At 39.8% G+C, this 18,010-nt stretch overlaps 1 protein-coding gene and 1 non-coding gene across 2 annotated transcripts in view; one reads left to right on the top strand and one right to left on the bottom strand.

The window, feature by feature from the left end:
- Positions 1-18,010, bottom strand: part of gab3 (GRB2 associated binding protein 3) — a 122,432-nt gene that overhangs the window by 46,164 nt on the left and 58,258 nt on the right. The window contains exon 2 of the mRNA XM_048544093.2: positions 6,515-6,815. Within this exon, the coding sequence (XP_048400050.2) occupies positions 6,515-6,815 (301 nt within the window). The remainder of the gene's footprint in view (positions 1-6,514; positions 6,816-18,010) is intronic.
- On the top strand, positions 10,899-11,001 carry LOC125459082 (U6 spliceosomal RNA). Its single transcript, XR_007248954.1, has one exon. It is a non-coding gene; the product is annotated as a U6 spliceosomal RNA (small nuclear RNA).

Here is an 18,010-nt window from a genome sequence, read left to right as displayed (position 1 = left end):
CTTGTCCTGGCCGTTTAACTGCCTTTTCATAATAACAGTGCTGCATGCTCTATGGCCACCATTCTTCATCCATACGTGTCAGTATTTGGAAAACCATTAGCCTCACCACATCATCATGGCTCAACTTGGACCAACTCACACACCACTTCAGCCTTTCAACACTTTTCCTTGGAGCTCAGGGACACCTACATCTGCCAGGTCTCCGTGTGCAGGAACCCATAGCCATCTCATACATCTACACAGGATGCATTTTAAAGGTTCTTAACTTGCTTTCTCCGAGCACACTCACTAATGTCAGCACTGGCTTATTGACTGCCAGCGGTTTGCATTGCTTTCTTAGGGTTGTTAGTACTCAGTTACAGGCTCCTATCCACTGTGACTTAAGCTGTTCTTTCCTGCAGACAGAGAGACAGGCAGCTTGTGATGGGGGGTGTAGGGGAGGAGTGATCCCTGAATAGTTAGGGATAAAAAACAAAGACTTTCGATTGCAGCTTCATAGTTCCTTATAAGTGGAGTTACAGATTGACAAGGTAATGAAGCCGGCATTTGGTATGCTTGCCTTTATTGGTCAGTGCTTTAGGTATAGGATTTGGGAGGTCATGTTGCAGCTGTACAGGGCATTAGTTAGGCCCTTCTGGAAAACTGCGTTCAATTTTGGTCTCCCTGCCGTGGGAAGGATGTTGTGAAAAGAAAAGCTATCTGGATAGGTATATGAATAGGAAGGGTTTAGAGGGATATGGGCCAAGCAATGGCAAATGGAACTAGATTTTAGATATCTGGTAGACATGGACTAGTTGGATCAAAAGGTCTGTTTCCATGCTGTGCATCTGTATAACTCTATGTCATTATGTGCTACCATGCTATGCCAATCATACCTGATGCATGTGCGAGCAGATTATGCAGCAAACACAGTTTATGTGCTTCAAATAAATGAACATGTGTGATAGTTAAAGGGGGTCTGTTCTTACTTGGGTGAAGGGGACTATGATCAGTCAGGGGGCACAGTCACACTCAGTCGAGGAGCTCATCCGATGACACAGCAGAAAATTTGCCATGGTCACTCAGACTGTTAGTTCTGTCAGAGTCCATGGATCCATGTCATTGCTATTTAGAGGGTTAGGCCATGGTCAGTCCTGCAGGTCAAATGCAAGTAGTATGTATTTGAGAGTTATAGGTAAGTATGTCAAAGTGCTGTCCAATGGTTGGGCCAATGTTTCTTGCTATGAGATTAAAAAAAGGGATTCAGTATGCTGGAGCTGATTGGGAGCTCAATTACTGGTGATGCACCAGGAGAGGTGGTGAGGTGTCCCCATTAAGTAAACAGAAAAAGTGCAGAGGTCCAAATGGTTATGAGGAGGTGGTTGAGGAGAGTGCCATTGAAGGGATACGATGATTGCAATACTGAAAGGTGTAGTCCCTAAGCCTTGGGATAGGTATGTACTATGGCAGAATTGGAGTGAGCAGTGACACTGTGAGCATGAGGTCACAGGCAGGAGATGGTGTAACTTTTTCTTGAGGTGTACAGAAGATCACTGACCATGCTTTTTCATTGATGGGTGTTACTTTATACCCACAACATATCACTGTCTCAAGCTGCTACCTAGATGCAGGTAGGCTGTGTCGGGTGGCATGGCCTCCTGTGGCACTCAGCTGGAAAAAGGACTACCCTCTTCTCCATTATTCTGTCCACCAGCACCTCCAGGTCCCTGCTGCAAGACAGGGAATGAAATTCTCCTTTTTCTTGGTCAGAAATAACATTCAAGCACAACGTGAGGGGCAGTTCTTGGCTTGCAGAATCTGATGTAGTGAGCATCTGGGCTTTATATATGACAACACAGGCATGAAAACTAGAAGATACTAGCAGTGCCGAGCTTTTCCATCTCACTGGCCATGTAATTACCCAAGGATGGCATCAAGATCCCACCTGCAAACTTAAATGAGGTGAACAGTGGAATATGGTGTGAGACAATTTGCTCTGAGTCATAGCAGACTAGCAGCCATAAGTCATAAACCATAAACCATAAATTAAACTCAATGTCTATTAGTATACCAATTGCTTAAGATGACCTAAAACAATATGTTTGTTAATTTAACAGTTCAATTAGACTGCCTTTCAATAATTGAACTTTTCACTTAACAAATTCCTTGCACTTTGGTGAAGTGGTAAGCTGATGTTCATTTCACAGGAAGTGCACGTCCTGTTGATTACAGACAGAAAGGGAAGAATAGAGAAAGAGCGACAGCAAAGACTGTATTTCATCCCATTTGAATGATGCTAAATGAAGGATAAATTGGATTTTCATTTTCAATGAAATTTACAAGAATTACTTCACATTTAACCTTTCAGGATGAATGTTACATTAATGATTTACAGCCTACTGGAATCAGAATTTGTAGCCAAATGTTGGAAAATCTAGTGGATTAATTGACTCATTGCTCCACTCTCTGTTTAAAGAAGGTAATCTGCTTTAGTGGAATTTTTAAAACAAATTCTCATTTCTTTCCCCAGAATTGTACACGTTTACGTATGCGAGAACCTTACGAGCTCAAAGGAGGCGCTACTTTTGGTTTTCTTGTACAAAATCATCATTTCTGTATTTTGATTTATTATTATGGTTTTTGTTGATAATTCAATATACACATAAAGATGCTTGCAATGGTCCTAAACCGTGAAGTACACTGCTATTTAACAAGTCATAATGGACAGACAGAACACTTACCTCACTTTGTCGGCATAAGTGGTCAACACGATAACCTCCATATCCTTTCAAAGCAAATCATCCAAAATGTAAGCCATTCACGAGACAGAACAAAACAGTTTGGATTTCTAGCACACAGCAGTATCGAATGTATGAAGCTTTCACTATTTGACCTTAGGCTGTTAACAGACAAGATACTGTCTTTGTTCCAAGGGACCCTACTGATAGATCAATAGTCTACTAATGTGTCAAACAGCTACTGAGTAGTGTTGTAGGACAGTACTAAAGGGCTCCTTTTATCATAACTGACATAAATAGATTTCTTTGTGTTGCTAGCTGCAAAGTAACATGCACTAGACTGCATGACGAGCTGGTTCATTGTAGACAGTAACCCTTTTGATGGCTCAGTTGCCAGGACAACGCCAAACTTTTCTTCCTGAATTAGAAACCATGGAGAGGTAGGACCCTGAAGCTGAAAACAACACAGGTTTAGAAAGTCAGTTTTATTTTCTTCCTTCCTGCCTTGTAGTGCTGCCAGTTGTTGGACTCTCGATCCATCAGGTACCCTTCACTGGTTCACAAAAACAGCCATGCTTCATGTGTATAATTAGCAGTAAAGCCCAGGCTCTTTGACTACAGCAGGCATCACATTTGAACTTGGTCCAATCCTCATCCAAAACACACAAACATGCTTTGTGTCAGTTGTCACTGGATGGCAATCAGCAATCAGCAACATAAATCCTGGTCACTTCTTTTCAGTTTTAAGTTCAGGATTTGAAGCCAACAGTAGTGCTCTATCTGCTGTTCTAGTTGATTAGAAAACAGTAAAGGCTGGGAAATCAATGGCCGAATATCTATTTTCATGATGTCTGTCTAGTGCCATTTCATGGAAATGGTGCTGAACAATGGGAAGTGTGGGTTTCACTGGAATGCCTTTGATAGTTGAGTAACTAAGGCCCGATATTTAGATTCACACTAAATAATGGGGATGGGTTACCTACGGAATAATGCACCAGAAAATATATCCAACACCAAATGTGGAAGACATTTAGTCCAATTGTACTGTCAGTGTTTTTGTCATCCAGAAACCGGTCTGGAGACTGAGCAATAATGCAAGACAAATCAAATGTAAAGAAAAGTTGGGAAATGGCGAATTAAGTGACAGCAAACTTGGATTTCACAAACCTGAACATTTTAAATGGAAGAAAGGACGAAGATGGTGAAGAATCTATATGTTAGAGGCCCGGGAAATAATGAGTTATAAGGGGTTTCAACACTGATGTTATGGAGAGAAGAGAATATAGGGTGAAGTCTTTGCCATTTGGGAAGAAGAAACAAATTTTGGAGAATCACAAGTTAATAACCACTGCAAGGCAAAGAGAAAATTCAGGAATCATGACAGAAATGAGTAAGAGATTCCCTACTACGCAACTAAAATGCTCTGACCTGTCCAAGATTTTGAGGAGAAGCTCTCAGACCGAAGAAAAAAAGATTAACAGACTTGGACTTTGAAAGAATCTGTTAGCCCATCAAAAAGAAAATATTCTGTTAATTTTTAAAAAAACAAGATTGCTCTCTACATGAAAATCAAGCACAGCTAGTATGTTTCTCTTTAACGAGAAGAAAAGTTTCAGAAAAATTAGCACCATTTTTGTTCGGAGAATGGCAAGTTATGAAGTCATCCATTTTCCTGTGATTTACCATTATACTGTTTATTTGAAAATATTATGGCCCAGATTTTCAATATGTTAGGCTGACTCAGGAGTGCTTTAGAAATGGTTAACAGGATCCAATAGTGAGATTGCCAACTCACCACACCTCATGTCACATTATGGTGACAGCTTCATATGGGTGTCAGAAGTCAGCCACATCAAAGGCAACGCTATGGGTAATTAATCAGAACAGAGCAATGAGAACCAATCAAAACTAGGTACCTGGGCTTTTTAAGAAGATCCATTTCTATTTGCTATGAGAAGAACTTTTATAATGTACTGTTTATTTTTACAGTTTGCAGCATCTAACTTTTTTGTCAAATAATGTTACTTTGATCTGTATGGATGACAAATACTGTAAGGATGGAGTCTTGAGCCCACTGACTCATGATTTGTAAACACTTTTACGTCAATTCAAAGCAAGCTGCTTATTTCAATAGAATTAGTACAGTCCCTGAAATGTCAGAATAAGTAGGTAGAACCGTAATTATCAGGGTGGAATAAATCACACGAATGCTATCCACAATTACAAAGGAAATCATTTGAAATACCTAAAGCCTGGAGAGATGCTTCTATCTTGTGAAAAAGATTACTCTTAACAATGTAGGCTTCTCTGGAATCAAATCTGAAAGAAAAATCCAGAAGTGTTCCTCACAATTAGATTCAACGTAGGGATGTAAAAGGTTAGCTTTCTTTGTGGATGGTGCAATGATGGTCTTCATAAGATTGTAAGAGAAATACAAATCAGAAAGAACATTCAGCCCTGTTATATATCTATCTTTTTTAAAAAATCCATCTGCCAGTCACCAGTCAATGGTGTATCATTTCCATGTTCGATTTCAGAATTTTGATGTCCATTCTGCTGTCTGTAATTTCAGGTGTAATCACTCTTCATTTGAAAAACCTGCTGACATTAGAACTAAATTTGCATTTTACTAATTTGAAACTGTTATTCTACTGCCTTCACTTGCAAATTAATGTGAACTAAATTTTAAGACTTACCTCTCTCATGTAGTTCAAAATTTTATATTTCCCTGAAGGTCACTCTTTAGTTATTTATTCTGAAGAGATCAGCTTCATGGCTATTCATTAAATGGTTTGCAGATTCAATGTTTCCCATGTATTTACAGCAAATTGAACTGAATACAGTATTAAAGGTTTGATTGAACTACAAATGCCTCAGAGTTTCATCATGGTTGCCTCTGACTGTATTCTACAGGTTTGGGTATATAATTGAGCATTTCCTTTCCTTACTGTTCTGCAATGGCTGCACATATTGAGCATCGAATCTACTAAGATCCCAGATCTCCACCTTCATTCTTTGGAAGTTTCACATAATTAATATAGCATGTACGTCGCCCATCTCCTTTCTATGCGCATTACTTGCCTGTATTGTTCATCCCATTAACACACAAAAAATAAATTCATTACACCGCCATATACTCAGGATCATCTGGGTTCTCCTCATTTCACATTATTTTCAAATTTGTCATGTTTGCTTTGAGTTTCTACATACAATTCACTCTGGAAATTAGACAAATAATTCCACCTCGTGCAAATGTACCTGCCTCACAGCTTCCAAATCAGATATTTGTCATAAATCACAATACTCTCAAAAGCTTAGCCAATCAGAACAAGAATGTCACCAGTAGGACATCTTCACCATCATAACAAAACTGCATTAATTATATTAGAAAAGTCTCATGAAAGTTGCTCAACATTGGAGGAGAAATGAGTCAGACACACAAAAGGTGCATGAGTGTTGGATGAGAGGCCAATTCAAAAATTCAAGTGTGTAACAGTGTACTGTAGTGAAACACAGAAAAAAAAACTGCATGAATTACATCGATTCTGCAAGGGTTAATGTTGAAATCTGTGGCTGGGAGGGTATGTTGCCAATTGTGTTTTGGTCACGTTCAGCCATTCTTGATAACAGACAGAGAAGCCAGAGTCTAGCTGGCTAGTTTCTAGTTCACTGGAGAATGAAATACATGTCAATTTCTCTTTTTTAAGCCAATACAATTTCAAAGAAACTGCCCCAGCCCAACCCTCCTACCAAAGGGAAACTAAGGCAGGCAAGACAGTAGTTATTTTAAATTGTACCTGTTCCATCGTCACTGGAACTAAAGCCACAGATTAGACTGATGTGTCGTACCCAGCTGTTCATTTCATCCTGTGTTTTAGCCACCAGGTAAAATGTACGGGTGGGAGTCTTAACTTCAAAAATGTAGCTGTTCTGGAATTCTTTTTTACCGAGCTTTAAGCCAGCTTCAACATTCTCACATTGTGTGAGGTTTATCATACGCAGAGGTTTCTTGGAGTGGTGGTTTTTGTAGTATTCTAGGACATCTGGATTGCCACTCATTCGACCACTGCGTAGCACAAACCAACGCTTCCTCCAGGCCTAGAGAAAAACAAAAAGCAGTCAGGCTTGAGCATATAGCACGAGCACAGATTTCACAAAAAAATATTTTCACCTTTCTTAACAGGTTTGAGTCTCAATGGAAGACATTTCTTCCTCCCTATCTTGGTGTTAATCCTTCACTTGTGAATCTAAACCAATGAGCTTTGGAAAACAGTGGCAGGAGAAGACCGAGTCAGGACGGATATATGAAAGGGATACCATGTTTAACAAAACTACTGGTATTTTTGGCAGATGTCACTCGAAGAATTGATAAGGGGGAAGCAGTGGTGGTGGTTTACTTGGGCCTTAAAAGGTTTTCAATAATGTCCTGCTTAGAGATTGGTTTGTAAAATTAGCACACATGGGATTTGGGTGTACAGTAGCAACATAGATAGAGAACTGATTGGCAGATTACAAACAAAGAGTAGAAACAAACAGGGAATATTCCCAAGTGGCAGGCAGAATCTAGTGGGATACTGCAGGGGTAAGTGCTTGAAGCTCGTCTATGCATGATTTTATGATTTACATGGGAGAAGTAAATGCAATATTTTCACGTTTGCAGATGAGACGAAGCTGGTTGGGAGGGTGAGCAGTGAGGAAGATGGAGAGATGCTTCAGTGTGATTTGGACAAGAGGAGTGAGTGGGTAAATACATGGCACATAAAGTATAATGTGGATAAGTTTGAGATTATCCACTTTGGTAACAAACTAGGAAGGCATATTATTATTGATTGGCAGTAGGTTGGGAAACTGTGAAGTACAACAGGACTTGGGTGTCCTCATACACCAGTCACAGAAAGCAAACATGCAGGTGCAGCTACTGGTGAAAAAGGCAGAAGGGATGCTTGCCTTCATAGAAAGAGGACTTGTGTACAGGAGCAGAGATGTCTTGCCGCAATTTTACAGGGCCTTGGGAGAGACCACATCTGGAGTACTATATGCAGTTTTGGTCCCTCTGTCTGAGGACAGGCATTCTAGATATGGAATAAGTCCAACAAAGTTTTACCACACAGATTCCTGGAATGGTGGGACTGGCATATGAAGAGAGACTGGATCAGTTAGAATTATGTTCACTGGAGTTTGGAAGAATAAGTGGGAGAATCACACAGAAACATAACATTCTATCAGAAATAGACAGGGTGATGTTGGGACGCATGGTCCCAAACAGCAGACTAAAATACTCATCTGGTAGTCCTGGATTATTAATCTGTGAAAGACTTTGCAAAGGTTGGGCAAAACAAAAAGAAAATGGAGGGATGAAACACCGAGGAAATCAATCAGCTTCATGGCTAGCTTGAAATAACTGGGTAGATCTTTGATGGACACCAGATGGGATGCTATAATTGGCTTTATCATCCCAAAATAAGGCAGCATGGCTATCAGCTGATTCTCACTCATGAATGCTACCTAACTGAAATTGGGTATATGCAAAATTTGGGTGTTATTTAACAGAGGAGGAAAGGGTCTTACCAATCTGCTGCAGAACAAGTGAGTGCACTGCACTAGAAGGCTGAACACTTTGAGTGCAACTCAAGTTCTTGACATGAGCTGCAAGATCTTCCCTGACAGCAAATGGCTGCCAATGGCATGCCACCCATCCAAAGATGGATACTGAACCACAAGTGACCGATGGAGGATAGGGTGTGGGCTATGGGGTATGTTAGTGGGTGACCAGCTAGGGCAAGGGGTGGCACTGAGCAGCACCTGCTACACCCCCCAACTCATCCCAATGTCAGGTTCATTAAATCAGGTATCAAAAGTCTTGGAAAGAAGGAAAAAACCTCCAGGGAACCAGCAAGCAACCCCAGTTTGTGTCTGTTTGTCAAGCCTTTCGTACAGAGTGCCTCAACCTGCCAATGAGTTAATACCAGCAATAGCTAGATGCCTCCCTTAAATGGACATTGATTGCTGGCTTGGTGGCCTCAGTTTGGACTGGGGCAGGAAAGTGACCACGGGCCACGGGCATTTGGTCTTGGACTTAATCAGGGTTCCTTCCCATTTCCTGCTTGATTAAATGTCCTCCTTGCCACTTTAAACCACTTTAGGAGACAACATTAAATTCCAGCCTTTGGGTGAGAGTTAATTGTCTCCTCATGTAAAGGATGATCACTTGGGAAATTGCTGGTCGGCTGCTTACCCCAACAATAGTCACCTCATTCGAGAAATAATGGAAAATTAGGAATCAGTTGCTCCAACTGATTTGCATAAATAGAAATGTTTGGAGAGATATGGCCCAAGCACAGCCAGGTGGGACTGATATAGTTAGGGATTGTGATTGGCATGGACTGGTTGAAGAGTTTGTTTCCATCCCGTAATACTCTATGACTCTATTACTGTGATTCCATGTCCCTCCGTGATCATAATTGTGAAGAAAAGGGGAATGGAGCAAAATTGCAATAAGAAGTTTTTTTTTAAAATCATCCGCATGTTACAAATGAGTAATTTCTCATTTAACAAGTGTTGGAAAATAGATCAGTTCAGAATGTCTATAATTACAGACTGGGGAGGCATCAATATTAAATGTAATTATAACAAATCTTTTCTTCAGTAGATGAAAGACTAGCACAGTATACTTTTGTAAGTACTGTCACATGGTTTTGGACATAACGCATGTGGTAAAAGTGGTTTAACACACACTGCACAATTTCCTTTAATTTGAATCTCTCAACATCATGCACTTAAAGGAGGTCCTGCACTGCAGTTATGCACATTGAGAATATATTACTCATTAAAATGATGTATGCATCATACTGCTTTGGAATTTCTTCATAAACACCATCATACCACCACAAAATGAATACAAAACAGGAAGCCATTGGACATGATATTGATTACTGATCTAGGAAAGAAACTGCAATTCTCCATCACCATATTTATCTGCTTGTTGAAGGCACTTTCACGCTTGCTGCTTTAATTCAGAATCCAGGAAACCAGCGCCGATCTGCCAAGTTTCAGCCTGTACACTTAAATCTTTGTGACAGATGTGGTTCTGAAAACTGTCATTCAGCTGCTTGCACTCAGACCTCTGAATGCACTCGAACCTCTGAACTGTAAGTTCAGAGGTTCAAGTCCCACTCTTGGACATGATCACATAAGGAAAGGAGTCTTTAAGGTGACACAATAATTTAAGGGCCATCTGCCTGTTCAAGTGGATGTAGACCCTATAGAATTATTGCAAAGAAAAGCAAGGGCGTCTTCTCCTCTAACGTGAATAACATCTACTCCTCAGACAACCTCACAGTGACAGACTACCTGGTCATTGTCATGTTAAAAAAAAGTTCTGAAGGCAGATGTTAGTCAATGATGCTGACATCAAGTGAAGCTGGATCAGGAGTGGGTCGGGCTGGGGTGAACGTGGCAGGGAAAGAGCCTGAGACCTGGGGATAAATGGCAAGAGATTTTGGGACCTACACTTGGCATAAGGGGCCTTAAAAGTAACATTCCACAACTTCATTTGACCAAATCGCCAGCTTGCCTAATGCAACTTAACTGGCTGGACATTTCACTCCAACCTCTCCTACCAGTGGGTTCTTGGGACTACAGAACACCTGATGACAGCTTAAAGTGTAATATTGAAAACACCTAATGTTGCTGTTTCATTGTACAATAATTCCATGTTTTCTGCTGTTTCTTTTAACATGCCCATCAACTGGCACTATTCTGTTTGGAACTGTCTCACTTAACTGGATAAAGGCAACTCCAACAGCACTCAAGGAGCTTGATACCAACTTGATGAAAGCTGCTCATTTGCTTGGCAATTCATCTATCACCTTAAACATCTACTCACTGATACACCATGGCAGCAGCATGTGCCATCCAAAAAAACATGATGCATCAACTTGCCAAAGCTCTGTCAACAACACCTTCCCACTCAACTTTTACCATCCAGGGACAGAGCTGCAGGAGCATGGGCTCAAAATTACTTGCAAGTTCACCTCCAAGTCACACAATACTCTGATTTGGAAATATATCGCTATTCTTTCACAGACCCTGTGTTAAAATCCTGGAACTTTCTTTTTTAATAGCATTTTGGGTGTATCTACATCCATAGATCACTGTATTTCAATAAGGTGACCCAATAGCATACTTTAGGAGCACATATACTAAAATTGGAATGATATGGAGAAGGTTCGCATGGGCCCTGCACAAGGATGACATGCAAATTCGTGAAGCATTCCATAGTTTTTGGGCGCACTTGTGACCCAGTGGTACTGTCCCTACCTCTGTTCCGGGAGGCCCAGGTTCAAGTCCACTTGGTCCAGCTGTGTAATAAGATCTCCAAACAGTTAAAGATAAAGAATTATGGTTAAATGGTTAAGGATAAAGAACTGGTGCTAATTTTGTCACTGTTGCCTAGATCCTGCATAGGAATTAAAATAAGGTTGAATTACCTCTGCTTTCTAGAAGTGCTGCCTGACCTATTGAATATTTCCAATTTATTGGATTTTGTTTTTAGATTTCCCACATCTGCACTACTTATATTTTTGGTTCTTTGAGAAAACAAAAGGTACATTATTTTCTAATGTAGCACGGAAGCATACATAATAGAACTGAATACACAGTGCTCTAAAAAGCTTTTCAATTGCATGAATACATATCTGGAGTCATTTATTAGATTAGGTAATGACAGCCTTGCTCTTGTACTGGGGAAGAAGTCAGTCAAAAATCTATCATCAAACTTTGAATATACTTTTCAGCCAGTGCAGAATTCCTCTCCATTCACTGTGAATTTATTACTATCCATAAGTCTATCATAAAAAGGTGCCCAGCAGAAAAGATTTTTGACTGTACATATTCCTACACTGTTGTAATGATGCTTGCGTTAGTCAGTTCTGAGTAACTACCAATCAATTATTCATTAGGCATGATGTAAACCTGATAACATCACATAATTTCTCCGCCACTGCATTTGTTTGCAGTACTTTACATATTATAAGGGATAAAGGTGGCCTAATATAAATAATAAAGGACTTGCTATTGTTCCCAAGAAATTGGAAGCTTCATCATTGGAAATGTGTTTCCTCTGCTTTAAACTTTAAAATAGTATGTTCCTGACCAACACATTTAAATTGAAAGAAATTGTGACAAATTGGAATATGAAGATTGTGGAGTGGGCCTTGAAAGATTGTTACAGTAAGAGAAAATTTTCAAGATGCTTACAAATTTAAAAAATAAATCTTTTGTACATCTTATGTACATCTCCACACTCTGAGAATAACTACGCACGTCCTTTTGTAAACAACTTTCTAAAGGCCCTTGCAGCCAACTTCTGAATGTTGGATGCAAGGCTGGACAGGAGGTTCCGGCTTGAGTTCAAGCAGAGCAAATGGCAGAAACAAGAGAAAGCTAGTAACCTTAAACATGCCAGATTTAAACATGTAGATTTACAGTGTTTCACAGGTGACATTGGGCAGACAAACTGAGTGAGGCAGAAACCAAAGGAAAAAAGCAGCTAAAGTAACAGTGCAAATCAACAGATTTAGCTGAGAAAGTTTCAAAAAAGAACCGGAGAGGACATCATTCCTACCAGAAGACATCAGAGGAAAAGCCAACGCCCTCATGTGTACCATCAAAAGATCCAAACATCTGAAAGGTCATGTATTCCAGTGTGTAAACAGGCTGCCAAAAGTAGGACTCAATTAACAGCCTTTGTTTGCATTGTATGCAATCATGTAATAAATGTCCTTCCTAGCTTGCCACAAGCAACATTTTACTCATTGAACACAGGATGCTTGTTGAGCTTATTACCAATTTGCCCATGAAGTGCAGCAAAATCAGAAGTTGAAAGGACCTGTATGTCTTGGGTGTTTGATATACCAATATTCACATGTTGAATTATGGAGCTAAAGATTCTCAGAGATTTACAAATATTTATTCTAAGTCTATAGATTGGCACAAAACAAGTAGTTTCCACCTTTCCCTCTGGATCCTTCCCCGGTTCAGAATCCAACACTGCTAGGTGACGAAAGCTTTTTCCATATATATTTATGAAGAAACACACTACCAAATTAACTAATCACCAGTGAACAAATTACAACACTGCCCCAAAATGGGAAAGATCAAGGGGAGTGGAGGATGAAACCAGTGTTGGTGGTGGAACCAGTTTAGCTCCTAAGTACAAAGTCCCGAATGGTATCAACCAAAACTAGAGTTGTTCTGTTTGCGCCTAATATGACAAGACTGTATAGCTACCTTAAATGTTGTCTTGGGCTCTCGTATTTCAGGTTACGTTTCTGAGCTGTGTTAATAGTTGATTTCAGCTAGAATACTATAAATATTCTCAGGACTAAGTGGATATAGAAAATGAATCATTATCAACAATGTATATTTAAAATAACAGATTTAATGTTCCAAGGACCTTCACAAGAGCATTAGAAAACATACCAAAATACAAGAAGAGATATTAGGTCACATGTCAAATAGGTTGGGTAAATGGGGTTGAGGCTAAGAGGTTCCTGTTCTTGATTGTTTACCGAATGGAAAATGCACATATTTGGATGTCTGGTGATCACAAAATCAAACTCATAAATTGAGTTGAATCATTCAGATGATCTGTCCGCTGTTTTGGTAGCCTCCATTTGCTTCAGTCAAGGGCACAGATGGAGGCAAGGGAATGGGTGCTATAATTTGTCAAGATGCTCACTAGTCATGCCTTTACAAACTAATTGTCAGGCGCTTTTCACATTGGCGACTGACTCACTGTCCGTGCTAATCTACTCACCCATCCCCAAACTTAGCCCGCAAAATGGAAAATCTCAGCCTTGATCTCTAATCTGATTCACCCCTTAACCTTTCCCTGACATTTTTGTTTCCCTTGACCTTCATCTCTTTTTCAACATCATAAAGCACATCACATTTCCACCTCTCTTCAGTTCTGAAGTCATATCAGGCTTGAAACAGTACATCTGTTACTTCCTCCATTGATGCTGCCAGACCTACTGTGTTCTTTTTTAGGCATTGTCTGTTTTTATTTCAGATCCCCAATAGCATTTTGCTTTTCTTCAAATGTGTTGCTGCCTAAAGTCAAATGTCTTATTCACACTAAGTTGTTCAACTCAGTCATGAAGAATGGCAACTTCAATAAGGTTCTAGAAGGCCACTGGTAATCACAAAATTCCAGATGCTCCAGTAAACAGCAGCACCTTCTGTGTGGAAAGACAAAAAAAGGGCAAAAATAACCATTTCACAATTTTGCCTTTTATCAACTTGGAACGTGATCTAATATTATCTATACATGGACCATATTTAAACTCAAACTGATGAAGTTGGATCAGACAGAAGAGTCGGCAAGAGCCAGGACGGCCAGAAAAAAATACATTTCAATACTTTGGGCAAGGTGCCTTTTGTGCTTCCTGATGCAGTTAACCCAATTTAAGGGTATGTGCTCGGGAATGAAGTGATTCTCAGGAATTCCCAGGAGATTGTGGAAGATATTGGAAGGATGGGGAGGCAAAGGAGGGGGGGGGGGGAAATAACTATCATGGACAAGTTTTGACCCTCAAAAGTGCTGTGGACATGGGGAAAAAACACCTCTCCTCCTTATAGCACACTGATGTTGAAAATGGGTTGATTCATTTTCATTTCTTGTAGGGGCAATGCACGACCACAGCAACCATTGAAAAACCCAAGCCCACTAGGTTGGGCTCAGCACTTACTCCATTTAGTGCCATCCAATTTAGGAAAAATTGGCATTAGGTTCCTTATTTGTTTACGAAAGTGGCCTAGTGCTTGTTGCAGACAACAGCCAGCCATACTTAAAAATATCAGTCGGGCCATTCGGACTGATTTCAGGGTCCTTGTGTCCAAGACATGGATCTACAAAATTGAAGCATTTGGCCTGGTCCTGTTTGCAGATAACAATCGCAACTTGTCCCCCCAGCAAGTGCTTAAGAAAGAAGCGGCTAACAGTTTCACAATAAATTTATGACATATTTTTAGCATCTGAATGATCACATTTATTATTTACCTTGCAGTTAATCTGGGATTGTTGCCAGACCCTTTAGGACTTTCATGGGATTATAAATGGAATTTTATATCATACAGGCTGGTAACAAATATCATACAGATCTATGAACTTTTGAAACCAGGACCTGTGACCTACCCTCCAGTGTGAAATGAGAGTGTGGTGGCTGTGTATGTTTGTGGATGGATGTGCCATGGGGAAAGAAGTCGTGCCTGATATCCATTTGAAATATAACTGGCATAACACACGGTTTCAGCCACAAGTCTACATTTAAACTGCATGAGCTGGTAATGCATATATAATACGTGTAATGTAATGCACATCAATATGAAACAGACACAATTATAGAAGCGTTTGATTTTTGTTCAGATATCAATATGAACCTTATTACATAGTAGGCATTTAAATTACGACTTCTTCCACTCAAATAGTGATATTGCAATGTAGGCACATGGGTGCTGGGAATCAACTGGTATCTTAATCAAATGACTGTTATTCATAAGCAACTCCAAACAGTAAAATGTGAACAGTGTGTTTAACCTTTACAGCTAATAAAGGTTAAGTGAATAATTGAATAATTTCCTGGACCTGGAAGAGACAGTGGGATGAGGCTGGGGGGGGGTGAAGAGAGAAGGTGGCATCAAATTATGATAGTAAACATCAACCCCAGCTAATTCTTTTCCACTGCCTAGCCCAGAGCACAAAGGTCAACCAACAAAGGGTTCAAAACAGAGGCCTTCTGGTCTTTTGGGTTCAGCACTTCATTTGCATGCATTAGGTTCTGCTTTACTTAAAATTCCGTACCTTGTCTGCATGTTCTGGACTTAGAAAATAAATTGAGAAGGAAATAAATTATGCATTATATTAATATGTAGGGTTCATATTACAATGCTCATACACACTGGTACGATTCAGTTGGGTAAAATTTGCATAATTGTTATCAGTCTCACGATCTTTTTGTGATTCTGTCTACAGTACTTAAAATAACAGCATTTACGAGCAATGTTCTGTGTGCATCTCTTAAGACAGTCAGCAGCTTCTCTCGTTCCTGTTCTATTATTAAGTCAATGCTGATCCTTTGAGAATGAACTATTGTCAGGTGACAGAGTATAACTATGACATTAAATATGACAAGTAACCAGTTCACTATTAAAACAGTTCTCTTCCAAGAAATGCAGCTCTTGTCATGCTTCAAAGTGCAGTAAAAACAAAATGGATACTATTCCTTTGCAAATACCTGAGAAGCAGAAACTTTCCTTATAAATCAGGAAGTTGGTTTTGTTTATCGAAATAATATACAAAGAAGGAAGTTTTTTTTTAAAAAGTTGCTGACCCTAGAAACATTTGACAAATCAGATGACATTGTTTTGAACAAAACTAGAGCAACAGCAAAAGATTGGGAAGGCAGTTGCTGTACTTTTATAGCATCAGAATGTAGACAGATACTCAAGTTATGTTTTCCAACTGGTGTACTTTAAACTGACTCATCCTTGTACTAAAACTGATGCTCTCAAGATTTGGTGGAGTTCCTAATCTACACTTAATATTCCTTTTTGCATGACACTTTTATCAATATTTGAACAGAAATTCCAATTTGCCTCACTCAGACACAGCTCTCAGCAAAATAGGTTTTCTTTTAAGTTTCTCACAAGTTGCCTAGTACCTTTTTAAAACTGTGTTAAATTACCCAAGTGACAGGAACCTGATTTGCCAAAACGTCTGAGGATCATAATGGATCAGGCAGGAGCATCAGATGCTCAACAAATAGCAACACTAAAACAGCCACAAGATAGGACCGTGCAAAGATGCAGGAATTCAATGACCCCCTCAGGTGGGGTTTGAAAATTAACCTTTTTGCGGAGTTGTGACAACATGGAATGCATAGTCATAAGGAGGGTGAGCTTGCCAATTGGTACAAAATTGGCTTTATACGAGAAGGCAGAGGGTGGTTTTGGAGGATTTGTTTTGGGCTGGAGGCCTGTGACCAGCGGTGTTTCTCAGGGATCAGTACGGAGTCCATTCTGTCATTTATATAACTGATTTGGATAAAATAAAGGAGGCATGGTTAGTCAGTTTGCAGATTGGTGGATATAGTGGACAGTGGAGAAGGTTATCTAGGATTACAAAGAGGTATTGATCAATTGGGTCAATTGACTGAGGATTGGCAGCTGGAGCTTCCGAGATAACAAGGTGTAGAGCTGGATGAACACAGCAGGCCAAGCAGCATCTTAGGAGCAGGAAAGCTGATGTTTCAGGCCTAGACCCTGCTCTCGCAGCTGGACCTTAATTTGGTTAAGTGTCACAAGGACAGATTTGTACAATTCATGGTAAACAGCTGGGTAGTGTTGTAAATCGGAGAGAGCTAGAGGTTAATAATTACATAAATTATTTAAAATTAGCATTATAGATGGTGCGGTTAAGAAGGTGTTTAGTATGCTTTCCTTAATTGCTCAGGTCTTTGAATATTCGAGTTCAGACATCATGCTGAGGTTGTACAAGACATTGGTGAAGTCTCTCCTGTGTGCAGTTCTAGGTTGTTCTGTTATAGGAAGGGTATTATTAAATTGACGAGGATTCAGAAAAGATTTGCCAGGATGTTGCCAGGAATGGAGGTTTGACATACAAAATAGACTGGAAAGTCTGGAACCTTTTTCACTGGAGTGTAGGAGGTTGAAGGGTGACCTTATTGGATAAAATAAGGAGGGGTATAGATAAGGTGAATGACGAGGGTCTTTTCCCTTGGGTGGGAGAGTTCAAAACCAAGGAGCATATTTTTAAGGTAAGGGAAAGATTTAAAAAGGACATAAGAAACAACTTTTGCTTTTAACACAGCGGGTGGTTTGTATATGAAATGAACTGTCAGAGGAAGTGGCAGATGAAGGTACAGTTACAACATTGACAAGACATTTGGATATGGTCATGAATAGGAAAAGTCTGGAGGAATATGGGCCAAATGCAGGCTAGGTTAGTTTGGCAGCAAGGTTGATATGGACTGGTGGGTCTATTTCTATGCTTTATTATTCTATGACTAATTGTTGAGGTGGGGATAATTGGGAAAAAAAATGCCAAACATTTAAAACATATTGTGATAAGAGGAAAAAGAGTAAGATGGCAGGATTGGTTTTGATTTGTTTTAAAAAGAACAGCACAATCAAATGGGGTGAATACTCTTTTGTGTACCACAGATCCTGCCGCACTTTGACGAGCAACTTGAGTTAATGTTCACCTCAAC

The sequence above is a fragment of the Stegostoma tigrinum genome, chromosome 15 (assembly GCF_030684315.1).
Source record: "Stegostoma tigrinum isolate sSteTig4 chromosome 15, sSteTig4.hap1, whole genome shotgun sequence".
NCBI classification, from domain to species: domain Eukaryota; kingdom Metazoa; phylum Chordata; class Chondrichthyes; order Orectolobiformes; family Stegostomatidae; genus Stegostoma; species Stegostoma tigrinum.
The sequence above is the reverse complement of the archived record's forward strand: the minus strand, read 5'-3'. Positions and strand labels throughout refer to the sequence as shown.